General features: G+C 61.9%; 5 protein-coding genes across 5 annotated transcripts; 2 read left to right on the top strand and 3 right to left on the bottom strand.

The window, feature by feature from the left end:
- The first annotated feature begins 24 nt into the window (after window positions 1–24).
- CHLRE_03g151100v5 (uncharacterized protein) lies at window positions 25–7,517 on the top strand. The gene is made up of 18 exons (XM_043060513.1): window positions 25–242; window positions 473–646; window positions 823–913; window positions 1,120–1,194; window positions 1,452–1,525; window positions 1,711–1,837; window positions 2,049–2,172; window positions 2,476–2,545; window positions 2,989–3,117; window positions 3,355–3,413; window positions 3,584–3,677; window positions 3,915–4,179; window positions 4,417–4,471; window positions 4,972–5,096; window positions 5,468–5,500; window positions 5,672–5,747; window positions 5,987–6,075; window positions 6,294–7,517. Exons 1-18 carry the CDS (start codon window positions 136–138, stop codon window positions 6,387–6,389), a joined length of 1,863 nt encoding a protein of 620 aa, XP_042925642.1. The 5' UTR covers window positions 25–135; the 3' UTR covers window positions 6,390–7,517.
- A 1-nt stretch (window position 7,518) lies between these two features.
- CHLRE_03g151050v5 (uncharacterized protein) lies at window positions 7,519–11,044 on the bottom strand. Its single transcript, XM_043060512.1, has 4 exons — window positions 10,419–11,044; window positions 10,100–10,191; window positions 9,768–9,973; window positions 7,519–9,551 (listed from the first exon to the last, which is right to left on the bottom strand). Exons 1-4 carry the CDS (start codon window positions 10,572–10,574, stop codon window positions 8,191–8,193), a joined length of 1,815 nt encoding a protein of 604 aa, XP_042925641.1. The 5' UTR covers window positions 10,575–11,044; the 3' UTR covers window positions 7,519–8,190.
- Window positions 11,045–11,144: 100 nt separating this feature from the next.
- Window positions 11,145–16,504, bottom strand: CHLRE_03g151000v5 (uncharacterized protein). Its single transcript, XM_001695616.3, has 14 exons — window positions 16,332–16,504; window positions 16,107–16,204; window positions 15,868–15,897; window positions 15,510–15,684; window positions 15,058–15,121; window positions 14,755–14,817; window positions 14,380–14,427; window positions 14,069–14,155; window positions 13,756–13,822; window positions 13,328–13,443; window positions 12,942–13,037; window positions 12,561–12,658; window positions 12,244–12,337; window positions 11,145–11,952 (listed from the first exon to the last, which is right to left on the bottom strand). The coding sequence occupies exons 1-14, from the start codon at window positions 16,376–16,378 to the stop codon at window positions 11,749–11,751; spliced, it is 1,287 nt and encodes a 428-aa protein (XP_001695668.1). The 5' UTR covers window positions 16,379–16,504; the 3' UTR covers window positions 11,145–11,748.
- Window positions 16,505–16,598: 94 nt separating this feature from the next.
- Window positions 16,599–18,442, top strand: CHLRE_03g150950v5 (uncharacterized protein). The gene has a single exon (XM_001695500.2). The coding sequence runs from the start codon at window positions 16,763–16,765 to the stop codon at window positions 17,525–17,527; it is 765 nt and encodes a 254-aa protein (XP_001695552.1). The 5' UTR covers window positions 16,599–16,762; the 3' UTR covers window positions 17,528–18,442.
- A 163-nt stretch (window positions 18,443–18,605) lies between these two features.
- CHLRE_03g150900v5 (uncharacterized protein) lies at window positions 18,606–25,704 on the bottom strand. The gene is made up of 10 exons (XM_043060511.1): window positions 25,316–25,704; window positions 24,822–25,022; window positions 24,084–24,205; window positions 23,821–23,903; window positions 22,118–22,202; window positions 21,925–21,998; window positions 21,660–21,825; window positions 21,208–21,477; window positions 20,905–21,021; window positions 18,606–20,541 (listed from the first exon to the last, which is right to left on the bottom strand). The coding sequence occupies exons 1-10, from the start codon at window positions 25,662–25,664 to the stop codon at window positions 20,158–20,160; spliced, it is 1,851 nt and encodes a 616-aa protein (XP_042925640.1). The 5' UTR covers window positions 25,665–25,704; the 3' UTR covers window positions 18,606–20,157.
- Between the last annotated feature and the right edge of the window lie 41 nt (window positions 25,705–25,745).

Raw genomic sequence — 25,745 nt, 5'->3', positions numbered from 1 at the left:
GACTCATCGCAGCGCCGTAAAGCTAATCACCCGCGAGAAGCTCAATCCCCGGAGGCTGCCCCAAATCATGCTAACGATATAGGCATTTATAGACACAGCTGCCGTTTCGGGCGGTTAGCGCAACGTCTGTAAGGAATGGCTTCTCCTTCCACCTTGCCATTAGCGGCAGAAGAGCTCAAAGCCGAAGGCAACAAGTACTTTGGTTCCGGAGACTTTGTGAACGCTGCTGATGCTTACAAACGGTGAGGCCTTTGAAACACTGGTGTCACTGGGCACGGTTAAGCAGTTTTGGCGGCAGGACATATCATCGCCCTTCTACCATTCTCATCAGCTGTATGTCACATATATGACAATATAAAGAAGACTTTAGCCGCCGGGGGCAGATCTGCTCTGGCGCGTCTGAAGTGCAGTCTGGAGTCAGCGTGGAGTCAGCACACACATTGGCATGCGCTCCCTCTTTACGTTCTTGCAGAGCCATCGGCGTCTGCCCCGAGAGCGCTGTGCTGTGGTCAAACCTAGCTGCTGCACATGTGAACCTCAAGCAGTGGGGTGAGGCGCTGCAGGCCGCTGGGGAGTGCCTCAAACTGGACCCGGGTTTCATCAAGGCGTACGGCAGGAAAGCCGCTGCGCAGCTGGGTCTCATCAGGTGCGGTTTGTCCCTCTGCGGTGACACGGGCACGATCAAGAACCTGGGTATCACTTGGTCGGGATGTAGGTCAGCTAGCCTGCTTGGACTGACCCGCGTTTCACAGGAGTAAACACCCACCATCGCTTGCATAGTGTCGAACCTTCCCCCTTGTGCTCTCCTGCCGCACCCAACAGGCCGGGCGATGCGGAGTGCACGCTGCGGGCCGGCCTTGCGGTGGACCCGCACAACGGCTTCCTGCAGGAGGAGCTGGAGCGGCTGCGCAAGGTGCGAAAGGGCGCGAGCGGGTATGTGGGAGGGTGAGAGGCTGGACGGAAGGCTGTGGAAGAAATTGGGAGGTGAGGCACGCATATGGGCTCAAGTGGCCACTGTGCAACTACAGTCTCGGGGCTGGGCGTGGCCCGTATGCGCCTCTGGGTTTGGGCATGGCCGCATGGTGGAAGCTTGAACTTGAAGGCCATGTCGCCGCGCAGGAGGACGACGGCGACCAGCGGCCAGTGCGCGGCATGAACGGCTCGGACCGGCCGCTGCGAGACATGCAGGGCAGGGTAGGTGCGGCGGGGTGGGGGCCATGCAGCGGGGTGGGGTCGCACAGTACCGTATCACAGCTGCAGGAGGGCAGGAGTGTCCTCTTTTGGGGGGGGGCGCCTTCCCCACACGCACCGGCAGTCGTACATGACCATATGCCAGATGCGCGCGGGACACGTTGCCTGTGCCTGCCTTGCCATGTACCCGTGCTGCCGCAACCACACACATGCACACAAAAACAACTGTCAAGCCCTTGTCCTTTTCTCCCTCCCCTCAGACTGGCCTGTCCATGGAAGGCAGCCCGCCCTGGCCCAGCCCCGCCTTCAAGCACGGCTACAGCGGAGACTTCGAGTGGGTGCGGCGGGGTGGCCGGCTGTGCAATCCTGGGTGGCGACGATGGAAGGCGTGGGCGGGCACAACAGGTCCAGGGCTCATACCAGTGCAGCACCCTTGACCCCGCCTGCGCAGAGCCATGCGACACAGCACGGCGAACCCCAAACGCCCTACCCGACCCAAATTGGAAAACGCGCCTGCAGGGCCTTTTCCCGCGCCTTCCAGCCGGCGGACCTGCAGCTGCGGGCGCTGGAGGCGCGGCTGCCGCTTGTGGCGGTGGTCATCAGCGGCGCACAGCGGCAGCGCGGCGCCGACGGCCAGATACCCGACGTGCGTGCGTAGGGCGCCACGTGTGGGCGCCACGTGTCGGCGCCGTGTTGGTGTTGGTTAAGCGAAACGATCGAATAGCGTGTGCAAACTGCTTTTGGGGTACTGGGAAGGGCACGGGCGGTGAAAGACGTGTTGCGGGCAGCGCGTGGAGGGACCATGCGTGTGTCAGAGCTTGGTTGCTGTCCCGCCGCCTGCTGCCGCCGCCACGCAGCGCACCGCCTCCGACGCGGAGCGCGGCACGCAGCACCGGCGCTGCCTGCAGCTGCTGCTGGACGCGGGGTGCCGGGTGGACGGCAAGGACGCGGCGGGCTGGACGGCGCTGCACCACGCCACAGGTGCGGCAGCAGCTGCACGCGGCTTCCATGTGTGAGCTGAATGTGTATATGTGTGCGCGTGTACCGTACGTGTGTGAAGCGCCTTCATAAAGGCTTAGTTCATTGGTTTGTTTCGGTATGAGTTTTCAGCTGTGCCGCGTGCGCCTGGTTGGGCCAGCAGCTACCCCCTTCTTCCTTGACGTCCCTGTGTGACGCCTCGACAAGTCTGCCTGCGCCGCCCCTAAGCTAACCCAGCCAGGCATTCCTATCCTTTCGTTGTGTTCCCGCTCCCAAGCCAACGCCCGCTGCTGCGCCCGCACGCAGCCCACCACACGGTGTTGGACCTGGCGCAGATGCTGCTGGATGCGGGGGCCGACCCCAACCTGCAGGACAGGTGCGGCGGGTGCGGGGGCGGGCAGGAAGCCGGGCAGGCAGGCAGAGGCACCGGGGACTAAATGTTCGGGTTGCCGAGCGGGCTGCTGGAACTGACCTGTGGCAAGTGGAATGAAACCCCACGGCGTGTCACCGGTTGAAGTGGCCAACTGGGACGGAAGGTTGCTCCATGCCAGCGGCGCTGGGTCGTGAGGTCCTTGGCATGTCTCCGCTTGTGAACTGTATGTTTCCATGGGTCCCGGCACTGCACCCACCGTCCATCTACGCATTCACCTTGCATCCAACCTCGCACCCCCCCACACACACACACACGTGTGGGCGGGCTTTCGTGCCGTGTTTGAAAACCCACACTCACACACACGCATACACTCCTGCATCGCATACGCTGTCCTACGCGTTTTGTTACTCTTGTGCTCTTTAACACATACACATAAACGCCCGCAGATACGGCACCTACCCGCTGGTGTCCGCGGTCATGAACGCCCAGGTGCAGTCCGTGAAGCTGCTGCTGGCGGCGGGCGCGCGGGCCGACCTCAAGGACAACGACGGCTGCACCGCATTGCAGGTCTGCAGGTGCGCGGGTGTGGGCTGCGGGGTGCGGGTGGGTGGGCGGGTGAAGGGTGCATGGTGCGGGGTGCGGGTGTGGGGTGAGCTGGTGGGGGCAGGATGCTGGGTGTTGAGGCAGGTGCGGGGCAGGGATTGTCACACGTGCCAGCAACATTGCACGTGCGCGCCCATGCACACGTCCCGGAGTTTCCACAATGTCCATTCATGCACAACACGCATACTCACTCACTCACCCGCATGCAGGTTTCACCCGGAGATCCAAGCTCTCATCCACGGGGCGCACTTCTCCAACGTGCGACCAGGTGTGCGTGCAGCGAGGGACATAAATCCGCACACAGGTCAACCGATGCAACCGTGTGCTTTCCGCTTCGTGCTTTTGCCTGCGTTCCTGGACCCCAAGCGAGGTCGCACAGTTTCGTTACGGGAGCTAGCATGAGAGTTTGATCCGAAGCCGCTGCTGGCTGCCATGCAGGCGGCGGCAAGAAGAAGGCGTGCGCTAACTGCGGCAAGTCCGGCGCAAAGAAGGCCTGCACGGGCTGCTCGGGCGGCGTGCACTACTGCAACCGGTGGGTTAGCACCGGGAGGCCTGGCGGCACACCCGCCGCGGTGGGGCCGGTCGGGGTTTGCTCGCCTAGATCGGGGCTACTTCATTCGTGCCTCCGCTGCGTCGCGTGAGAAAGGCAAAGCTGCTCGTGTTTACAGTGGTGTAACTGTAAGCGCGCTGCCCTCTCTCTCTCGTCCGTGTTCTGTGCAACCCGTCTAAGGCTAAGGCACCCTTGCTCGCCACCACCTTGCACTCCCAGTGCCTGCCAGCAGGAGCACTGGAAGGCGCACAAGCACGAGTGCGGCAGCCTCAAGGCGCAGGCCGCCGCCGCCACCTACACCTCCGCGCCGCCCTTCCCCTTCCCGCCGGGCGCCGTGCCCGGCGATGCCGGAGCCGAGGCTGGTGCGGCTGCTGCCGGTGCCGGTGCCGGTGCTGCCGCTGACGTGGACATTGGCGACCTGCCGCGGGAGCTGCGGATCCCGCTGTTTGAGCCGGAGGCGGACACGGTGTTGATCAACAACCAGGTGCGTTTGTGGACCCGAGCGAGGGTTGTGAGGCTTAACACAACCAAGCAAAACATCATGAATGACCATGAAGCGCCCGAATCTTACCAGGCATGCTCATCCTACAACTTGCACACACACACACACACACATACACACATACACAACACACACACACACACACACACACACACACACACACGGGCGCGAACTTTCTGTTTCCCTTCTAAGCACACTTACACCCACACACGCGCTCAGGCCTACCTGGCCAGCATGCTGTCCAACCTCATGATGACGGACGTCAGCAAGGCACGTGAGTGTGGGAGTGCCCGGAGGGCCTGGCGCTACGACCTGGCGTCTTGGCTCCTGGGTGGCGTGCTAGGCTGTGTGTCGGCTCAGTGGAGACACAGGGTTGTGGGCTCCGGGCAGCGGCGCGGCTGCGGCAACGCAACGGGATCACATCGGCTGAACCCACTGCCACCTGCACACAACCTCCTTGTGTGACCATCGCACGCATCCCCTGCTCCGCCGGCCGCGCATCGTATGCACCGCCACCCCGTGTCCCTGCCCTCCCTGCCCTCCCTGTTTCCCCACTCTGTCCCGCACGCGCTCCTCCTGTCGCCGCCACACTGTCCTCCCACGCTGCCCCACCCCGCGTCCCCCCCCCGGAGCGCCTCTCCGTTGGCAAAGCATGGGCCACGCTCTCCTCCTCGCTCTTTTGCATTGCGTTCGGTGTAGTTTGGGCTGGTATCTACAACCCCCCCCCACACACACACACACACATACGCTGCCTGCATGCCCACGGCGCTGCAGCCATCAGCCCGGAGGAGGCCACTCGGCGCGCCACCCTCACCGCCACCAAACACCAGCGGCGGCAGGCGCTGACGACTGCGGCGGCGGCCATGACGCGCGAGCACGCAGCCAAGGTCAAGGTGCAGGTAGGTGCTGCCGCTAGCTGCTTATCAGAGGAGGGAAGGCAGCACATACGCCACGTGTGCGCAAATGTAGAGGCTGCGAAGGGGAACTTTATACCAAAACCCTAAGCAAGCCGGCCAAGGGGGTAGGGCATGCAGACATGGTTTGTACCGGTATAGCAGGGTATTGGCGGCCTGGTGGGCGTTGTGCTCCCACGGCGCGGGAAAAACCGCCAGCCTGCCGAGCAGGTGCATCAGCCCTTTACGGGGCATATGTCTGGCACACATGCCATGACAATCGAGCACGGTTGAGGTGCCGACCGGCTTGTGTCGCAGTCTTTTGCCTATGCCGTTGCCTCTGAGTTGCCCGTGCCTCATTCCCCCGCCACCCACAGGTCCACAAGCCCATGAACGCGCAAGAGGTGGCGGTGAGCCGGGCGCGTGTTTCGTTGCTGGGTTCAAATGCAGCAGCGGCGATGTTGCAAGCGTGCCGGACGTGGGTCCACTGCAGCGGCGTCCCCTGACTGTGGCTGCTGTCCTACACCACACACGCACACACACACACACACATATATATATATATATACACACCCCTGCAGGCCAGCCTGGCCTCCGGCTCCAAGCCCGAGGCCCTGCTGGTGTACAACGCCGACCGCTCGCTGGTGTGCTACCTGGGTGAGTGAGTGAGTGCGCCGGTGTGCCGCCGGCGGCCGCGGCGGAGCTGGAGGCGGAGACCGGTTTGGCGCCGGCAGGCTGCAACCGCGCAACCTGAAGAGCCGGGTGTATGCGGGCTCTGTCTGGGGTTTGAGGCTTGTTCCTGACAACGGGGCGTTGGGGCCCATGCGTGTACAATGCTGTTGGTCAGCTCTCACCGTGGCCCAACCCTTCGCCGCGCTCCTCTTCCTCCGCGCCAGACGGCGAGACGCCCGCGGGTGGCCAGCTGATGCAGCTGATCCGTGCGCGGGGCATCCTGGGGCCCGGCGGCGGCAAGAAGGCCTACTTTGTGAGTGCACAAGCGAGCACAGGGCGGGGCGGGGCAGGGCGCGGCTTCGCGTTTGTTCCCGCATGAGTCTTAGGGCTGGGTTGTAACCTGCGATCCTATTGTGCCTTTCTTACGCGCCCAGCACCCGCACGGCACACTGTGTCGTTTCCAATTCGTACCCGCACGCGCACCCACACCCGCACGCACACTCACATGCATGTTCACGTGCCCGCTCACAGGCCTGCTACTTTGACGACAAGTGCGCGCGCAATGCGGAGGGCGTGCCCACTGAGATGGTGGTGGCCACGTCTATGCTGCCCATGCAGCCCTTCTGAATTGAGACTTGGGAGTTGGGTTAGGGCGGCAGGGGCAATGGCAGGCGAAGCAGAAGCAGCACAGTGCAGCTCAGGTACCGTATCAGACGTAGACACGCGATAGCATCAGGTTATGCGCCCAGCAGGAGGAGCGACCAGCAGCAGTCCGTCAATTCGTCGAGGGAGCAATCGTGAGTCGAGTCGTGAGCGGCTTCATTGCGGGGCGGGCCGAGTGACCAAGCATGCACGGCGCCTTTTTCGTTCACGAGTTGCTTATGGTTGTTTATGTTTAATGGCCACCATGCGTATAGTAATCAGAGCTGTCAAGATGGTAGAGCAGTAGGCCAGGCTGGAGCAGGCAATGCAGTACTTGCACAGTTGGCACGGACACGAGTTGGTTGGCTGCGACAAAGGTGTGGGGCGGCCGGGTACGGGCTGGCAGGGCTGGTGGCAGGCAGGTGCCGCACACGCAAGCACACGCCATGAAGCATGTCTGGCAGTTAGATGCGGAATGGCCATTGATGTGTAGCCGGTGGGTGCGAGGTGCGCCTCAGGCGCCGATACTGTATCACTGTGCAGTCGACGCAGGCACACAACGCAGGTAGCTATGTGATCATATGAGCTGTCGCTTTTTGCCAGATGGAAAGTGCTTGGCAAGAATGCTGAAGACGTGCTGATAATACGGTGGCACAGTGCGACAGGGTGGGCAAGCGCGGGTGTGGGGCCTGCCAAGCTGCCGGGCAGTTGCGGGGGGCTGGGGCGGTAGGCGCAACGCGCCTGCACTTGCAGGACCACAGGCGCACGGGTAGGTGCTGCAGGAGTAATGGCACTCGGGCACAGCCAGGAATGCTGAGCCAGGGCAGATAGGTCCATGCCATCAAGTTAACGCGTAGCGCATGCAAAGATATGCTGCGGAGGTACAGTGCTTTGCGTTTGGCAGGCTCAACGGTAGTGAGCGAATCTGGTTGAGCTTGTCTGGAGGAGCAAAATGTGTGACGCGGATTTGTTGTGGCGTTTGAACTGGTTTCCCACGTCCCCGGGAATTTCCTGTGGCCTGGCCTGTGTGAGAGGCGCCCACGGGTGGCATTCCCCACGAGGGGCCACGGCGGGGGCCCCAAATGGCGGCGGCAACCGCATACTGTAGTCACAGGACCTGTTACCGGGATTCGCTTCATTTCATGATAGCGCATTCGCCACTACTACTAGTACACAGTGTACATCCGCTATGTACTCCAGTCCTTCAGCGCTACTGCAATGCCAGCACATTGTTCCGCTGCCCACGCTTTACCGCATCCTCAACATCACCTGCGATGCCGCCTGCTCACTTCTACCCGCCAACGCCCTCACGTCCTGCTACATACCGGCACATCCTGCTTGCCGCACTCCTGCTGCTTGCCTTGATATGTTACATCACACTTCCCATGCAGCCATCCGGCCTATCGGCCCACCCGTCCCCTCACGCCGCCCTGCAAGGCCATCCGTGGCTGCCACTACACACATGCGATTTGACCCTGACTGCTGTCCATGCGGCCGCCTGTCCCACAGCCTCGCCATGGAACTGCCGAGTGACTGACTGGCTGTCACGACTTCGGTAGCTAACAGGGCATACATGGAGCGTGCCCGACGGCTCCAGCAGCAGCCAGTGAGCGCATGCGCTTATCTCTACACAACATGCAGCCAACACCGTGCGGTACTATTCGCCTAATCCGAAACCGTGCATACCTGCCTGCGGCCTTACACTTGATTGACTCCGCACACCATACCCGCCCTGCCCCGCCGTCCCCGGCTGACGCGCCATCCTGCCCCGACTCCCGTCCACGCCTCACTCCGTGAGCTGCCTCTTGCGGCCGCCGGCGCCGCTGCGCCCTTCGCCACCGCTGCTCCCACCGCCAGCCAGCGCCTGCTTCAGCCGCGCCTCCAGCCCCGGCTGCCCTGCCGCCAGCGCCGCCATCTCACCTTCCTCCAGCTCCTCCGCCAGGTCCGGGTAGCGACCCAGCAGCCCCGCCAGCAGCTGCGGCTGGCCGCCGCCGCCGCCCTCGCCGCCCAGCCCCGAGGCCAGCAGCAGGTCTGCCATGTAGGAGTCGGGCGAGGCGGTTGTGACCAGGTGCCGAGTCAGCATGTCGGCGGCCGGCTGTAGCAGCAGCACGTCTGCCAGCTGCAGGCAGCTGCGCGCCAGCTGCCGGGAGGGCAGCTGCAGCCTGCCGCCGTACAGGTACCCCAGCAGCGCCTCCAGGGCGGCGGGGTCGGTGTCGGGCAGGGTCAGGTCGCGCGTGCCGCTGTCGGCCATGCCGCTGCCAAAGAGCGCGCGGAAGTAGGGGCAGCGCGCGGCCAGAATGCCGCGGTGCACGGGGAAGGTGCGGCGGGACCCCTCCACGCCGGCGCTGCTGGCCTCCACTCCAGCTGCCGCTCCTGTTCCTGCCGCTACTGCTCTTGCCGCTGTCCTTGCTGCTGCTGCCGTTCCTGCTGTTGACGCCGTCTTGCTGATGCTACTGCTACCGCTAGCCGCGCCCCCGCCGGCAGCACTGTCTGCAGCTGCTGCTGCTGAGCCGCGCCGGCCTGAGCCTGTTGCTGCTGCTGGGCCTGCTGCCGCCATCGCCGCCGCTACCGAGCCACCACCCGGCCCTTGCGCGCCTGCTGCGGCGTCTGCCTCACCGCTGCCGCCCGGCTGCGGGCGGGTGGTGATGAATGCGGTAATGGTGGCGTCCGAGGTGGTCTCAGGGTTCTGTAGCAGCCACGACAGCTCGTCAAACACGTCGGCTGCCTTGGCGCAGCAGCAGCAGCAGCTGGAGGGCGCGGTGCCCGCGCCCGACCCGCCACGCGCGCCCAAACCCGTGCCCGAGTCCCCGGAGGCCGCTGATGCCGATGACGTGGATGCCCCCGATGAGGTGGCTGTGTCCTCGCCATCATCGGTTGTATTGTCATCGCCGATCTCCTCGTCGCTGGATGATGAGTCCGCGGCGGCCGCGGCCTTGCGGTGCACCGGGCACAGGTCCTCCGGCAGGGTGGCCGGGTAGGCGCACGGCGGCGGCGGCTCCAGCCACAGCTCCAGCCGCACCACCAGCGCCCCGTCATCCGGCCGCAGGAAGCCCGAGCCTGGCTTTGTAATGGTTGCCAGCGACAGCGGTGCGCGGCCCTCCAAGCCGTGCCTGCGCGAGCTGCCGCGGCCGAACTTGTGTCCTCCGACTGCAGGCCAGGGAGTACAATCACGGGGTGCGTTTCGCAGGCGGCGGCGCGGGGCACCGCAACTTTGGCAGGATGCACAGCGCGTGGAGTGAATGAGATGCGTGTGCGTCTGCTTGTGTGTTATAGAACACTGGCCCGTGCGTCATCAGCATGTGAGCTTGACAATCCCCCCGCCTTGTATATGTAGGCAAGACCAGCGCAGGATACTCCACTTACACATTTCAAGTTTTCGTGTCGGAAATGTGCGGTTGCGGACTGTGAGCTTGTACCAGGCGACTGCCGGGGGCCGCACCCGGTCGGGCGCTGAGCCAGTCGGGGACTGCTGGTGCTGCTGCGGCTCCACGATCATGCGCTCGAGGTGGAACACAGGGTCCCGCGCTGCGTTGCCCTTGCCCTCCACATCCGAAGAACATTGCAGCTGCCTGTGGGTAAGGCGCAGAGGGGGCAGCGGTCTTGGCGGCCAGAGGTAATCACATCAGCGCGCGGCCGCACGCGTTGAGTGGGCGGCGGGTGGGCCCGCAGGTGGAATGCCCACCCTCAAAGCGCACCAGTCATAGAAGCCCAGCCTGAACTTCTGCGAGCTGAGAATAGTTGCTTCTCCGGCGGCGTTGAACTGCGCGGCGAAGTTGATTATCTCCCACTGTCGAAGGCAACGGGCAGGGTGGCGGAAACTTGCGTGGGCATAGTATCCCATGCCCAGACAAATGGTGCTGTACGGTACATCGCAGTGCGCCTATTCCGACATATATTCCTGCGTGCGAGCGGTCGAGCAGTTGAACGGCTGCGGGGTGACATGTTTCGTGCGTGAGCACGGTGAGCTGCTCCTGCGCCTCACTCGCCACCTAATGCATGGATGTGTAAACCTACTTCGTAATCGCCGACATGATGAGAGTAGTTACTGGGCGGCTCGCGAGCTTGCTCCTGCTGGCGCCGACGCTCTCTGCGCTCATGCTGCTCGTAGGCGAGGCTCTGGTGCCAGCCTGGCCCGCCCCACCTACGAGCCGTTTGTTTTGTCCTAGCCATCTCAATATTTGTATTATGTGCTTGAAGGCCCAGGCTGGCTTGTTGACAATTGGCGGGACATTAGGGTTAGGTGATTGAGCTGTGTTTAAACTAGGAGCGGCGAAGAGATGGGCTCTGTAGGAAAGATGAAGTCATAGTACATTGCGCGTGCTCCGTAGTGCGATGCGGCCCCTCCAGTACACGGCCGGATCGGCACCACCGTGCGCTTTCCAGCTTCCGGCCTTCCCCGCACCTAAATGGGGCGCGACGGGACTAGCGAAAGCGCTTGGGTCAAATGACCGTAATGGCCGCATTAACGGAAGTGCAGTCCAGCACATCGCGCCCCGACCCCTGCAGGCAGGGCACGAGGCAGGGGTGGGCCAATGGGCTGGGCCCTGCTTGGATGCGTGATGATTTGGAGTGGTGTTTAGGGCTTCAGGCTGCTGGCGCTTGCCCAAGTCCAGCTTGGAGTTGTCCTGCGTCTGGTGATTTAGTGATTAGTTGACAAGCACCGCGTAATATAAACGGTTGTCTGTGTGGCGTGGGCGCGTGGCCTATGTGTGCGGGCGTGGGATCACTGCCCGGCTTGCGCCCGCGCCACGGTTACATAAGCCCAAAGGCCGCAACTGTATCACTGCACGCGAGCAAACTTTCCACACAAACAATCACTCGGCGATGCAGCCGGTGGGCCGTGGTTCCATGCCGGGAGCACTGCCGAAACAATTCTGAACAAGATAACGTAAAGGTCCTCGGAGTCACAGATAGGGCTGCCGTCCTGGCCTACGTCTGCACAGTCTACATGAATACCGTAATACGATGTCGTGTCGCCATACACAACGAGCCATGCTACAACTGCGACGCCAGCGCCGAGCTACCTGGCACACATGCTGAGTCAAGCACAATATTTGACTGCGACGTCGGCGTCACACAGCTGCCACACCGCCGCATCGCGCGCGACACAGCCGCGCCGCATCTGGGCACAAGTGGCAGGTCCACGGCCCTACGCGGACGCCGTCTTGTCTCCACCTGACACCACGACACCACATTTAACTCACGCCCACCGCCACAGTCCGCATCACGGCACCCGGGCCCCAAACCCACCACAGCCGCCCCGCCCCCCGCCACCTTCCCCCTCCCCGCCCTCGCCTCCCCCTTCCTCCCTGCCTCCCGCTCCGGCTCCGCTCCCGCCCTCCTCTCACGGCAGCCTGTCGTCGAAGTCAATGGCCGCCATGTCGGGCTGGGCGGCGCCCGTGGGCTCGCCGTACAGCGCGGCGTGGCTGGCCCAGGGGCACAGCATCATGCGCAGCTCGGCGCGCTCCTCCTCGGTGAGGTCGCCGCCGGGCTGCAGCAGCCGCTGCTGGGCCAGCTGCAGGTGCTCAGGCACCTCGCGGCCCAGGACCTGGAGCGGGGGAGTAAGGTGAAGTGAGGTGAGGTGGGCTTAGCCGCGCATCGAGGACGACGTGTTTAATGTACATGAATGAATGGGGGGGGGCTAATGTGGGGATGATGGGTTGTGGAGTTGGGGTGGCTGGGCGACTAAGTGTCCGCAGCAGTTTTGCACACAACGCTAGCTCTGGCGCAACACGGCCCATACCATAGTCCCATATTGCATGGGGCCCATTCATTGGCCTCTGTGCCTGCTCCCTCGGCCACCACCATACCCCTCAACCCACACTCCGTCCACGCCTACCTCCACGTAGTTGTTGGTGTTGTTGCCGTCCTGCAGAGTGGGGTGGTCTGCGCTGTAGGTCCAGTGCCCGTCCACCACGAACTTGTACGCGTACCTGCGTTGGCACACGTGTGTGCGTGTTGTCAGAAAGCACAAGGGAAGAGAACACGCGGGACTGTGCCTGCGTGCGTGCGCATGCCTGGAGCAAGCGGGTGGGGTGTGCGAGCCTAGGATGGAGACTCCGGACACGCTTCAGGATTTGAAACAAAAGTCTTTTTTACGCATGCCAGACGCTGTGCTTGTGACCTGCAGACAGAAGCAGCAGCAGGACCACTCACTTGCCGGGCTGCAGCACCCGGTTCAGCACCATGCGGCCGGTGCCGGGCTCGCGCTCCAGTGGCAGCTGCTGGTGCCAGCCCACGTCCAGGCCCGCGATCTGCACAGCGGGAACGGAGGGGGAAGCAAGCGAGGGGGCAGCACGGGTATTGGCATTGGCATCAGCACGAGCAATCACAGGAGCGGACCGGGGGCAAGAAAGTTCAAAGGGCGAGTTTGCTGTGAGTTCGGGTGGCTGCAGGCTGCAACACTCGCCGGCTGCCCGGCCTGCACAACTCCGCCGGAATGCCCCACGTCCCGCATCGCCGTGACTGCCGCCGCCGCCATCTGCACCACCCCGCCCCACGACCCCGCCCCACCCACCCGCCCTGGCCTCTCCCCACCTTGAAGTCTGTGGCTGTGCCGGTGCGGAACACGGCGATGGTCACCGGCACCGGCTCCGACCCCACCAGCAGGTCCACAGTGGCGGAGCGGATGGCCTGTTCGTGCGAGGGGGGGTGTTGCATTTATGGCTAATTAAGGACGTGGTAGACGGTATACCATCTTGGGGGCAGAGCGCGTGTGTGTAGAGGTGTGTGTGTGTGTGTGCGCGTGTGTGTGTGTGTGCGCGTCATGATGCGTGTTGACGTGGTGGCTTCAAACGTTTACGAGCGGCCACTACATTATGGCATACCCCTTACGCTGCCCAGCGTGTTGCCTCCCCTTGCCCCTCTGCACACACATACGGCATCGCGCACGAGCCACACAAGCCACCCCCACACGCGCGCACCTCTATCCGCGGGCTGCACATGCGCTTGCCACGCAGCAGCTCGTACGCGGCGTCCAGCTGGAAGTCCCGCAGCCAGAACATGTAGGCCAGCGCGGTGGCGGGGGCGCGGCCCATGCCTGCGCAGGTGTGCGTGCGTGTGTGTGTTAAAGAGCACAAGGAAACGTTGCGCAAAGACAGTGTATGCGTGTGTGTGTGTGTGTGTGTGTGAGTGTGTGTGCGTGCCAAGTTGATGTGCGTTTGCGAAACGGAATGGGGCTGGTGTGCGGCGCGTTGGGACGCGGGATGTTGTGTGTTGTTGTGTGTTGTGTGTTGTTGTGTAGGCTGGGGGTAGGGGAGGGAGAAGAGGCAGCTGGGTAGCTGCATTTCACCATCCGCACGGGGACTGGCCGCGACGTGCCCCCGCCAGTCACCCGCCCCCATGCACCCACCTGCGGTGCAGTGGATGTAGACGGTGCCGGCGGTGGGGTCGTGGTCGCGGGCGAGACGAGCCACGGCCTGCCGCATGAGGGCGGAGCAGCGGGCAGCACGCGGGTACATGGCATCAAGCCGGCAAGCCCAACACCGGTAGCAACTAAAAGTGAGGTTGGAGGTGGAGTGTGGGCGGGTCCCGCTGGCGCCCCAGCTCTGTCTAAATGTTTGCATAGCACCCAGCCACCGTGCCCAGCCACTGACGTAGCGAATAGGCCGGCCTGCAAGGCTGCAGCCCCCGCCCCCGCCAGGCGCCAGCCCTGACGCGCGCACCTTGGGCAGCTTGCGGCGCAGGTCGAAGCCGTCAAAGTCGCGGATGGGGAAGCGCACGTGCTTCAGACCCAGCTCCGCGCAGCGCTCCTGCGCACGGGCGGGCAGACGTGTGTTGTATTGTGGCACTGTCCTAGATTGCTGACAGCTCGTGGCAGTGCCAGGCGTACCACGGCGACGAGGGCAGCTGCGTGGCATAGCGCGGAAGTGTGACTCCACCCCTGCTGCCTTCCCTCCGCCGACTAATCCTATACAGCTGGGTAGGGTACAGACGCAATCCCCCCCCTTTGCCCCCCCCCCCCTTGCCCGCCCACCTGGATGGGGATGATGTCCAGACTGAAGTAGGCCATGTCCGGGTCTTCCTGCGTGGAGGCGTGAGTATGTGTGTGTAATTGAATGTGTGTGTAATTGAATGTGCATGTGATTGAGTGCGTAAGTGTGAGTGCCAGTCTTGTGTCATGACTTGTTGTTACTTGTATGGCTGTGTCCGGTCATGTCGTGCGGGGTGAGGGCCAAGTGCGTGCTGGTGCAACCCCTGACACCGACACCGCTCAGGGCGCCGCCACCCCAGGAACCCTCTGCTCCATCCTTTGCCCCAACGTCTCCACTCCATTCCATCCTCCACTCCGCTCCCTGCCCACCCCCTCGCTTCCCCTTGTCCCTCCCCCCTCCCGACCCCGCGCTCCCACCTGCAGGCAGAAGATGGTCCGCACGTTCTCTTTGTTGTACAGGTGGTCCACGTCAGCAACCGTCTGCGTGCGGCAGTGGGGGTGGCGGAAGGGAGGCAGGAAGGCAGGTGCGTTAGCGTTACATGAGGGCAGCTTGTCTCGGTGTGTTTTGCCCAGTGCTGGGCCAACGCTGCGCGTTGGGCCAGAGCGCATCAACACTGCGAATGCGGTATGCTCCATCGTGGCAATGGTCTCCCATACTGGCTCCTACGACCTGGCATGCGTCCACAACCCTCGATGCAACCCCACCGCCCGCCGGCCCACCTGCAGGCAGGAGCCCACAATGAGGTCGGGCAGGATGCGGTTGTAGTTGAGCCCGTCCTCGTGCCTGTGCACGTGTGTGTGCAGAGTATGTGAGGGAGTGTAATAGGGGAAACGGAATGGGAAGGAAACACACATATGGGCGTTGCACACAGCGGGGACAGCGACAGCAGCAGTCCTGTAGAGGTGCGTGAGCACCTGCTGGTGCGCTCCACCCCCGCTAGTTTGGCTTGCTTTGGTTCATGCGGCTGCTATTTACTAGCCCCCTTCCATCAGGAGCCCGACTGCGCGTAGCCCTGCTGCCACAGCAACGTGCTGGTTCGCTAGCACGCGCGCGGCAAGGCCTGCAGCACGCGGACCTACAGCACCCCACATTCATGCAATTCAAACCCGCCTTCACTTATGTCGGCCCTTTCCCCTTGTGCTTGCTCCAACACACCGCTTGCATCACTCGCCTGTAGGTGAGTGTGGTGCCCATCTTCTTCTGCATGTCCTCGCTGTACGCCTGGCTCTTCTTGGCCTCAGCCTCCGCCGCCGCGTCCGCATCCACCGGCTCCTCATCCGTGGTGGGCTCCGTAGCGGCGGAGGTGGCGGCGGTGGAGGTACTGGTGGTGGCGGCGGCGTCGTCTGCTGCGAGGGGCGGTGGGTGGTGATGTGAGGCGGGGTGCGGATGACAGGCATGGCAGGGCTGGCAGGGCAGGGCAGCTTAGGGTATGTGAGACAGTTTCATGTGTGCGGAGGTTGGGGACAGCTGCTCAAATGGCGCTGGCATTGGGGATGGAGCGGGGGTCTTGGTTCGCTGTGTCACCTCACCTGTCCCGGTGGCAGCGGCCGCCGCGACCCCTGCGGCGGCAAAAGCAGACGGGACCAGTTGTAGCCGTGCTGTGCCCTCTGCTTTAAGTTGTGGAGACCCCATGACCAGCCGTTTATCCTAAAACCCCGTGGCAATGAGGATCACCATTTGCCAAAATCGTGTTTTGTTGCCCATGCCGGCAGGGCACCTGTCGTGCCTCATATGCAGCGCAACAACCTCCCGCCCAACCCCGACTCACACGACCGCCGCCTGCTGGCCGTCGACTGACTGCTGCTCCATGCTACTGACGTCGCCAACCGTACAGGAACTGGCGCAATGCGACGTAACCCCAGCCGCCTGCGTCCACGAGACAGTTGCGGAATTCAGTGCTTCCCGGCGAAACGTGACGCAAGGTTGTTGGATTTCGTCCAGCCATTGCCAGTAACAGCGTCAAATATGCATGTCAATGTCGTCTAGCTAATACCTGCAAGGCGCTTGGAGGCCCGGGTTTTGGAGTGCAAGGCTTTGCATGGCGTCCTGAAGCCAAAACTCGGCTGGGACAGACCACCAATAAGTTTAATTTATTAGACGAGACCACGACTTGATGGCAGGTGGATGTCTACAGCAGTTTCACTCCAAAAAGGCTGCGATTGTCGGGAGTCCAATCCGCACTTCTTGGTCAATGCTAATCCTCGTGAAGTGAACTTGAAATTATGCACATACATATCATACATACTTTCTGCAGTAGCCCCCAAAGGCCAGCTGGCGGCGAGTTCAATTCGAGGCAAAGCCCTGGACTCCAGTTTTGCGTGGCCTGATCGATTACTCTAGACATGTAGGGCGATTATAGGCTGTTGGTTCTATGCTGTCAGCGCCGGGAGCGGAGGCAGAAATACGGCGAGCCGGCACGCAACGATGGCGCAGAACCGTGGAGCTGCAGGAGGCAGCCAGGCACCTTCCAACCGCGCCCCCGAATACTCAATCATCGTCCCCACCTACAATGAGCGCGAGAACGTGGCAGTCCTGATGTGGATGATTGACAGGGCTATGCAGGAAGCAGGCGCGGGCTATGAGGTTGTCTTTGTGGACGATGCCAGCCCCGACGGCACCGCCGACGCTGTGCGCGAACTCATACGCGCTTTCGGAACCCATCGCGTGAGGTTAATCACGCGGGCCGGCAAGCTTGGGCTCGGATCCGCGTACGGCTCAGGCCTGGCGCACGCCTCTGGGGAGTGGATCATCCTCATGGATGCTGACCTTTCGCACCATCCCAAGCACCTGCCGGCGTTCATAGCAAAGCAGCGAGCGACGGGCGCCGACGTGGTGTCAGGCACGCGCTACCAGCTCGGCGGCGGCGTGGCAGGTTGGAACTTGGTCCGCAAGTTGACAAGCCGCGGCGCCAACATCCTGGCGTCCTTCATCCTAGGCGCTCGCACATCCGACCTGACAGGCGCGTATCGCCTGTACCGCCGCGACGCGCTGGCGAAGCTGCTGGCAGCTACGAAGTCGCGCGGCTACGCATTCCAGATGGAAGTTATTGTGCGGGCGCAGTACAGCGGGTTGCGCATCGAGGAGGTGCCCATCGTGTTTGTAGACAGGCTGTACGGGCAGTCCAAGTTGGGCGTTGGTGAATACGTGCAGTTCGTCAAGGGCCTGTTGCGGCTGCTGGTGGGGCTGTGATGCGGGCTGTGAGCCTGTGATGTCCAGACCTGGAGCTCAGCGTTCGGGAGTGCTTGATGGTTTTGCAGCGCGCCAAGTGCTTTGGTGATTCGGGAGAGACGTTAAGTGCGCGGCAGTAACAGGGCTTCGCGATGCTTCTGGCGGGGCGCTCGCTGCTGCCGGGCTCGCAGTGGCGTGTCGCTGAGCGGCTCTTTCGGTAACGGAGGGCCGATTGGAGCTGCTGGCGACTCTTGCTGTGGGCTGCTGCCGCGGCCTGACGTGGCGCCGGGCTCGCCGCGCGTGAACAGGGGCACGCTGCGGCGGGAGCCAGGACCGGCGTCTTCCGGGCGGCGGCGGCTGGAGCTGTGGGCGCATCTACACAGTGGAGAGACCTGCTTGGCGAATGCAGTCTGGCGAAGGCAGTCCAGCGAAGGCTGGCTGGCGCAGGCCGACTAAGCGAAGGCTGGCTGGCGCTGTCTGCTGTGCTAGGGTGTTGCGAGGCTGTGTGGACTTGGTTGGGCGGTGGGCGTGCCTGCACCGCCTGCGCTAGGTTGCGGGCGCTGTGGCTTGTGCTGTCTGGTGGGTCGGACCGGCTGATCCTCGTGGTTCAGCGAACTTGCACGGCCCTAGGCCGTCTACAGGATGCAGCTTCGGGCTGCACCCAACAGTGTGAGGGCCCTGCCCTGTTGGTGCTGGTGTTTTGGGGTAGGAGTTGCACTTTGCAAAGTGGCAGTCAGTCTGACGCCGACCCGCGGCTTAGGTGAGCAGCGCTAGCGTTTGCGGTGAGCCTTGCTCGGGGTTCCTCCCCTCCTTTAGTGAGGCGAGGAGCATGGGGGTCATTCGAGGTTCCCTCCTCGAGTGTGCGTACGTGTCTCGTGCGTTTATGGAGCCCTGGCTTGCCCGTGGCTGTCATCCCACATGTAACCTCTATTCGCAAACAAACGAGCGGCCAATGAATGGGGGCTTTAATATGCCCCTTGCGGTTGATGCGGATGTGCGTGGAAACGTGGTTTTAGATGTACGATACGTGGGTTGAGTGGACCGGCTATATGACGAGAGCATAGGCCATAGACTGGCAGAGTGGCAGACTCAGGGCAAAGACTGGCAGACGGCTAACATGAGGGAACACTTGGAAGCAAAAGGCCGAAGCCAATAGCTGCTTCACACTTGCCCAAGAACTTTGGGCTGCACCAGTATCCCACCGAAGGCTATCCTGTGTGATGCTCATGACCAGACCGTATAACCGCCGTAACACCGCCGTAGATGTGGCATACGACGACGCATGTGCACACACGTTGCTCGCGCACACGCGCCAGGTCATGACACTCGACTTCACTGGCCAAGACTCCTCCGCACTAGGCTTCGCCAGCCAGCTGATGCACAACACGCACATCCTTTTGTTCCCTGTGCTCTTTAAGCGCACATCCTCCATCCTGCTGCGCCCCGCAAGCAGCTGCAACACCCGTATGGTACATCTCGGCAACACAAACGCCCAGCTTAGCCACCCACAGATTGAGCCGTACCACATCCCTCAACGCCTCCGCCGCACCGCCAACGTGCTAGGAGGAACGCCACTGTGTTTGGTGTTCCTATGCACACACCGCAGTGCCAGCCCGCCCCCACCTCAGAAGTTGCCATCCTCCTGGTGCCACCCACCCACCGGCATGAGACCCCGGCCGCTAGTCCCCTGCTGCAGCGCAACCCCTTGCCCCCGGTCGGCACGCGCCAGTCAGCGGCGGGCAGCAGGGCGCTCCGCCAACCAGGTCACACAACTTCAACTCCGCCCTTGCCCCCTGCCAGCAGGCGTGCCACCCAGCATGCCCACGTGGAACGTCTCGGGACAGGCCGCCCCAGGAGTCCGACAAATGTACAAACAAAATTAAGTACCTTCATCTCCCCCCCAATACATACATGTATGTTCGCGTCGATGAAACAGCCGCGCAGCGGGCCTTGTCAAGAGACAAGAGATGAGGTGCACCGACCGTCGCCTGCCCCGCCTCGCTCAGCTATCTGCCGCCCAAAGCCATCACAAACCGTCTTCATCGCCACCATCCTGCTCATAGTGACAATAAGGGACAGACATCTCTCGAGCCAGTCGCCTGTGCCCACAGGCGACTGTGCCCATAAGGTCATCGATACTCCCCCCACGTGTCGTTGCGTTCATTGCCCCACGCACCCATGTCGTCGATAAGCACTCGTACGCCACGGCGGCTCCCTTGCTTGTTGTTTCCCCGGAAGCTTCAAGCAAAAGCCAGCCGCGGCGCAGGCCTCTCCCCCGTGGCATTGAGATCGTCATAACGTCCCAGCGAGCATCAAGTACACACCGGCCACCCTATAGCATCTAAAGTACTAGCAGTGCGAATACTACGGCATACAACACTCCTGCACCCCTGCCCTGCCGGCACTCACATGGTCATGTTCGCACACACGCGCACTGCTGAATGCACACACACACACACACACACACACACACACACACACCCGGCCTCCATGCCGTCATCATAGAGCCAGGCATGCATGCAGTTGCCTTCTCTCCCACGCAATCTGCTAACCGCCGCTAGACTGGACACTATCTACGCCGTGTGTGTGTGTGTGTGTGTGTGTATGTGTGTGTGCCAGCCTGGTGCTTGCGGCAACCGAACTGCTGGCTACTACGACGCGCCACCGCCCTTGAGAACATACACGCAGGTGCGCGCGGCGTCCGGCTGCTGTTCGCCGTTTGGAGGCCACGAGCTGCTGTCCGCCCGCAGCTTGAAGCTGTCGTGCACGTCGGGGGGCACCACGAAGAACAGCTGCAGGGATGTGTAGCGCTCCTTGCGCTTCAGGCGTGAGACGCCTAGGCGCTCGTACAGGTCCGTCAGCGCGCTCGCGCTCAGCATCTTGCCGCGGCTGGAGACGTTCAACTGGAACAGCAGCAGCGACTTGCCCCGGCGCAGGACTGCGTCCACTGTTGGGAAGTCGGTGCGCTCCGGCGTGAAGTACACGTTGTCTGGGATGTGCTTGCCGTCGCCGTGCGCCAGGAGGTCGCCGATGTCCTGTGTGTGTGTGTGTGTGTGTGTGTGTGTGTGTGTGTGTGTGTGTGTGTGTGTGTGTGTGTGTGTGTGTGTGTGTGTGTGTGTGTGTGTGTGTGTGTGTGTGTGTGTGTGTCGGAGGCGGGTGACACAGCAGCAGGCGGGTGACAGCGGTGGGTGACACAGTGACAGCCCAACAGCAGGGTGCCCAAGGGGGACCGGTGTGTGCAGCGAGCAATGCTTGGACCCAGTACGCAATACACCCCATGGTGTACTCCTACAGTGCGTGCAGTACGCCCAGCTAGGCCACCCCAACGCACACGCACATACACAAAAGGGCTTTTAAGTGAACCAACGCGCACGCACTGATGGGTGAATGAAACGCACCTTGAAGCTCTTTGTTTTGGAGGCAGCGGGCAGTGGGAGCTCGTCCGGCTCCGAGCGGGTCCAAGCCTTACTTTGGATGGGCTGGGCGTCGATGCGCTGGATGGTGAATGTCCCACCCTGTCGGTGGTGTCAACGTGGTCAATAGTTTGCGGGTTTGCTGGTGGCACTGTAATCATGTTGTGCACTGTAATCATGGGCCCTGCTGAGTGCACAGCACATGACATCCCCATCCCGCACACGAACCTCACCTCGCCGCCAGTGGCAACAGCCCACAAAGCCACCCGCCCACGAAGCCCACCGCACCTTGGCCAGCAGTCGGTGCATGAGGCGCTCGAACGCGTAGCCGCGGATGGGCCCAGACGAGCGCCTCACCAGACTTTCCAGCTTGGCGAGGTCGTCCCCAATCTTCTTGGCCAACCAGGCGTCGGCGACCCACCGGCTCGCGAAGTCCACGTGCGACACCTCGAACAACTCGTCGGTGTTGGTATCGTCGTTGCTGTAGGTGGTGATGATGTGCAGCACAAGGTGGCTGACCTCCGGCCCCGCCTCGAGACTGCCAATGCCCGAGGTGACCTGCTGGGTCGGTAGGCGATGAATGTGTTCAGAGCCAGACAACACACCCACACCCACACACCCACACCCACACCCACACACACACACACACACACACAATGCTCCAGGACAGCCATGCTGCTCAAGTAAAACAGTGCCGTGTCTCAGCTCGCTCGCCGCCCTTCCTGTCCCCCCTCACTTACTTGATCGATGCTTAATGTGTGCAGCGCCGTGGCTAGCTCTTTCGTTAGATTCTCCAGATCCAGATCCGGCAACTGCGACGGCACGCGCAGCACGTAGCGCGCCACACCACCGTACCGCTCGTACAGCTGCACCGCCAGGTCCTTGGGCACGTTGCTGTACACCTTCCTGTATTATAACAATGCAAGAGAAATGCATAAGCAAGCGAACAAACGAATGGCATGCACTTGTTCACGCGCAGCCAGCCGTACGCCATATGCGACTCACTCGCGGCACGCCAGCAGCTCCTCCTGGTCCCACAGCGGCATGTACAGCACTCTGGCAACCGACTTCTTCATCTCCTGCGACATATCAGGTCGCCGCAGGCACAGCAACTGAGAAAACTGCTGCTGCTGCTGCTGCTGCTGCCTCTGCTTGTGACCCGGGTGTATGATGATGTTTCGTTAGGATCCTATACTACCTTCGTAGTGGATTTGTTCGGCGAGGTGATAAGGATGACGCGCGCGGCCACACAGTGGTTCGGGATCATGTCGTCGCAGATGTACCTGAGCATGAATGGACACAGGGCACGCATAAGGGCACAGGGCGGGGTAACCAGGGTGACACAGGCATCAACGGCATCAACAAATACTGGAGTACCTCACACAAAGGGTGGGTGGTAGTTCGTTCCAGGGGGTTGCTGGGTTCAGTGACTGGGAGGTACAAGGGCGGGGGGCTACTTGCTGGCTTCAGTGACTTGGAGGGGGGGAGAGGGGATTGTTGGGTTCAGTGGCGAAAGAAGATGTGTGAGGAGGGGGGGCGGGTAACATTCATGATAAGTTAAGGAAGGGGGGTGTTGCACATCCAGTGAGCGTAGCGAGAAGATAAAAAGCTGGCTCACACGGGTATAACGCACGACAGGGTAGGCCCTGCAGTTCAACCGCCAAACTCGGGCTGACTGTCCCACCGTCAACTTGCTCAAATAGCTTCCGCATGTCCACAACTTTTGGTTGCCATGCAAACCCTATCCCATGCATGCGAGACCAAGGAGACGATCTGCAGCACAAGACTAAGGGGAGTGTGGCAGAAGACATTTAGTCCGCACGCTTTAAGCCAAAATCTTGCAGCGGCAACACGCAGATTCCATATGTACTGCAACATGCTGTCTTCGTTCTGGGCCATCGTAGAACTAAACCTGGGGACCCCCCCCCTTTCCCCACATTGTATACTTCTTCCGCCGCGGCGACCCCGAACCCCCTGCCGCGCCGTCCCAGCCTTCCCGCCCCCTCGACCTCCTTGCCCGGCTTCACGCCTACCTTGGTGGTGCACCGCCGCCCGGCCCGCCCCCCGCTGCCGGAGCGCATTAGCCGCTTAGCATGTATGACCTTATGCCCTGCGCAATGCCACTTTGTGAGTGACCCGGTTGCTTGGCCTGCCTCGGCCCCTGCCCTCCCGCCCCCGGGACGCCCCCTTGCGTCGGGGGCGTCCAGGCTTGCAGTGACCTCGGGGAGCCGCACGCGGCTCGCACATTGCTTACCCCATCCAGTTTTCCCTAACCGCGCCCATGCATGACTGCCTGGCTCCTGCCTTTAGCCCTGCCCCGTGCCCTGCCCCCTGCTCGGCCTCTTTCGCCGCCTGGGCTTACATGTTGTTCTGTTTCGCTTTGCCCGTCCCTTTCGTCTGGTCACCGCGTGTCGGCCCCTTTCACTGTGCCCCGCCCTATCGAATCTGCCTTTCCCGTTTCTCGCATGTCCTGCTCCTGGCCCGGCGCTCCCCGCCTGGCGTCGGGGCTGCTTTCCTGGTCGCCAGGTCAGCCGTGGGTCTTATGTGTTGTTTCGGTGCGGTCGTTTTGTGCTGTGGTGTGAGGCAACCAAGCCCAGGCGGCGATTTCGTTGACAACGCCGCTCGCCCCGCCGCTCCACGACGCGCGGCGTGCTGTCCACCACAAGTATTACTGTAGCCGTAGCCGTCTTCTGCCGCTAACCGTCTTCCACTACCTTAGTATGGTCGTGGTTTAGCGTGGGTTGGTAATCACAACCCCCCCCCAAAAAAACCAAACACTCTTAGTCGTTCATGTAAGCCGTGGACAGTCCAGAGTTTAGGGTTGGGCAGCAGATGCAAGGCATGTAACCAGGCCGTGTGCCATGCGACCCGTTTGACGCATTTGACCCATCGTGCACTTACCACGACTTCTTGTCCTTCAACTGCTCCTCGAAGGTCCGCCGGGTGCCCGTGCGCACTTCTTCACTTGCGCAGTCATAGCGCCACTGCGCGTCCAAAGGCACACATGCATGCAAGTTCCAGTGCGTGAGGCTCCAAACACCGACAGTGAGCGTAAGGCAGCTGATGGCTCGGAATTATAAACCGCTGCCTACAGTGCTGCTGCTGGCAACGTGCGTGGTGTGCAGTGAATGTAATATGCATATATCGCACTGCTGCGCACCTACCATCTTGGTGGGTTTGATGTGATGCTCCCACAGGATGTAGGGCGGCGGCTGCGGCAGCGCCAGCAGCCGGCCCAGCAGGTAGTACAGGAAGGAGCTTTTGCCGATGCCCGGCGTGCCTGTGACTGCGGGCGTATGTACGTGCAAGGAGGCGTTGGGTACAAGCGTAAGGAGGGCGCATCAGAGTCCGGATAGGCAGTCTCATGCTCCATGCCACGTGCCCCGAGCGCCGGCCATGTGTTCCACGGGGTATGAGTCCCTATGTCAGTGTTCGGCCCCTACCCCACAACTAGGATTGGGACTGAGGGACCTGGCCCCTGCAGGAACCCCCCACCGAGGCCCAGCCGGGATACCCCGCCCCCCCCCCAAAAAACCGGCACAGGCCGATGGGGATAGCTGTAACATGCAGGCATTGTTGTACACACAGCCTGCTTTGCCATCGGGGAAAATAGGCTCCGTGGCTTCAGATGTGACTGTAGCACACTTTAGCATCCATGTATGCTGATTAAGGTGATTCTGAAAGTGGGAGGCTAATGCTGCGCGAGCACGGAGAAACATGGTTTTGCCTCTTGCCAGACCAGCCGTGTGGCGTACGTGTGCCCGTCATGCAAGACATCTGTTACTGTGCAGGAAACATCAGCGCACCGCAGTGCGAATGCAGGTCACGCATGAACTTCAAGAATGCAAGGCATCGCTCATGCAACGCATGCAGCTCACGCTTTTCACCCCACAGAACTCAACTGATGATGTCCTTGCACGTGGAGTCCACCAGCTCCTTGAAGAGCGGCTTGTAGCAGTCGCGGATGTACACTTGCGTGGCCTTGGGGTCAAAGAGAAGGCCGGGGCTGGGGAAGTCCATGACGCCGCCAGGCTTCAACAGGCGGCCGCGCAGCTCACGGAGCCGCGCCATCATAGCGGTGGCGGCATCGTCGACCGGCGTCTCTGGAGGGGACGCATAAGAACGTGTCGCGAGCGCTTCAGCACGTGGCCTCAACGCGGCAAGACCTGGGGGTTGTCAGCTTTGTACAGCTGGGAAATGGGCTGAGGGCCTGTAGTGTTCCGACTGGGGCCAGCGCAAGGCACGCGCGTTCCCTTTGTTCACATGCCCCTCGCCATAAGTCCCAGCCATATGGAGCTCACAACAATGGTCCCCACACTACGCACAGCGACTTTCAATCTGCTAGGCGCCAGCGCTTGACGGCCATGCAACACCTCAACAGTCGACCCCAACTCACCGTCCAGCCAATTGAGCAGCAGCTGCTCCATCTCCTTGAGCAGCTCCAGCTTTTTGCTGCGCAGCTGCGACACCTCCATGCACAGCTGGAGTTCCTTGTCCACATACTGCAAATTGGCGACGCGCTTCTTCCGCTTCGCAATCAGCGCCGCCTTTTCCTGCTCGCTCAGACCTGGCGTCTCGAGCTTCTGCTTTATCTTGTCAACTCTCGCCTTGAGCGCGTCCTTGGCGGACTCGGTCGCCTCCACGTTGCTTTGCGCCACGCGCACTTGCTTTTTAGCTTTTTTAAGCTCAGTTGTGATGTCGTCAAGCTGGCACTGAATGTCGAAGTCGCGCGGGCGTTTGGTCATTGTGGGTATTTGACTGGCAAGGTAATATAGCGATGGGTGCAGGGTGAACAGATATACTATACAAGGGGTTGCAAAGCATAG

The sequence above is a fragment of the Chlamydomonas reinhardtii genome, chromosome 3 (assembly GCF_000002595.2).
Source record: "Chlamydomonas reinhardtii strain CC-503 cw92 mt+ chromosome 3, whole genome shotgun sequence".
NCBI classification, from domain to species: Eukaryota; Viridiplantae; Chlorophyta; class Chlorophyceae; order Chlamydomonadales; family Chlamydomonadaceae; genus Chlamydomonas; species Chlamydomonas reinhardtii.
The sequence above is the reverse complement of the archived record's forward strand: the minus strand, read 5'-3'. Positions and strand labels throughout refer to the sequence as shown.

What these genes read in the sequence shown, in the direction of transcription:
- CHLRE_03g151100v5 (XM_043060513.1), top strand. Translation starts at nt 136, where the DNA reads ATGGCTTCTCCTTCCACCTTGCCATTAGCGGCAGAAGAGCTCAAAGCC. An exon ending in GCGCAGCTGGGTCTCATCAG is followed by an intron (nt 647 to 822) that starts GTGCGGTTTGTC and finishes CGCACCCAACAG; the next exon opens with GCCGGGCGATGCGGAGTGCA. An exon ending in CTCGCTGGTGTGCTACCTGG is followed by an intron (nt 5,748 to 5,986) that starts GTGAGTGAGTGA and finishes CCTCCGCGCCAG; the next exon opens with ACGGCGAGACGCCCGCGGGT.
- CHLRE_03g150900v5 (XM_043060511.1), bottom strand. Translation starts at nt 25,664, where the DNA reads ATGACCAAACGCCCGCGCGACTTCGACATTCAGTGCCAGCTTGACGAC. An exon ending in CACGTGCAAGGACATCATCA is followed by an intron (nt 24,206 to 24,821) that starts GTTGAGTTCTGT and finishes ATACGCCCGCAG; the next exon opens with TCACAGGCACGCCGGGCATC. An exon ending in GAGCTGCTGGCGTGCCGCGA is followed by an intron (nt 21,826 to 21,924) that starts GTGAGTCGCATA and finishes GTTATAATACAG; the next exon opens with GAAGGTGTACAGCAACGTGC.
- CHLRE_03g150950v5 (XM_001695500.2), top strand. Translation starts at nt 16,763, where the DNA reads ATGGCGCAGAACCGTGGAGCTGCAGGAGGCAGCCAGGCACCTTCCAAC.
- CHLRE_03g151000v5 (XM_001695616.3), bottom strand. Translation starts at nt 16,378, where the DNA reads ATGCAAAGCCTTGCACTCCAAAACCCGGGCCTCCAAGCGCCTTGCAG. An exon ending in GGCACCACACTCACCTACAG is followed by an intron (nt 15,122 to 15,509) that starts GCGAGTGATGCA and finishes ACACGTGCACAG; the next exon opens with GCACGAGGACGGGCTCAACT. An exon ending in CGGGTGCTGCAGCCCGGCAA is followed by an intron (nt 12,338 to 12,560) that starts GTGAGTGGTCCT and finishes GTGCCAACGCAG; the next exon opens with GTACGCGTACAAGTTCGTGG.
- CHLRE_03g151050v5 (XM_043060512.1), bottom strand. Translation starts at nt 10,574, where the DNA reads ATGGCTAGGACAAAACAAACGGCTCGTAGGTGGGGCGGGCCAGGCTGG. An exon ending in ATCATGTCGGCGATTACGAA is followed by an intron (nt 10,192 to 10,418) that starts GTAGGTTTACAC and finishes TGCCTTCGACAG; the next exon opens with TGGGAGATAATCAACTTCGC. An exon ending in GACACGAAAACTTGAAATGT is followed by an intron (nt 9,552 to 9,767) that starts GTAAGTGGAGTA and finishes CCTGGCCTGCAG; the next exon opens with TCGGAGGACACAAGTTCGGC.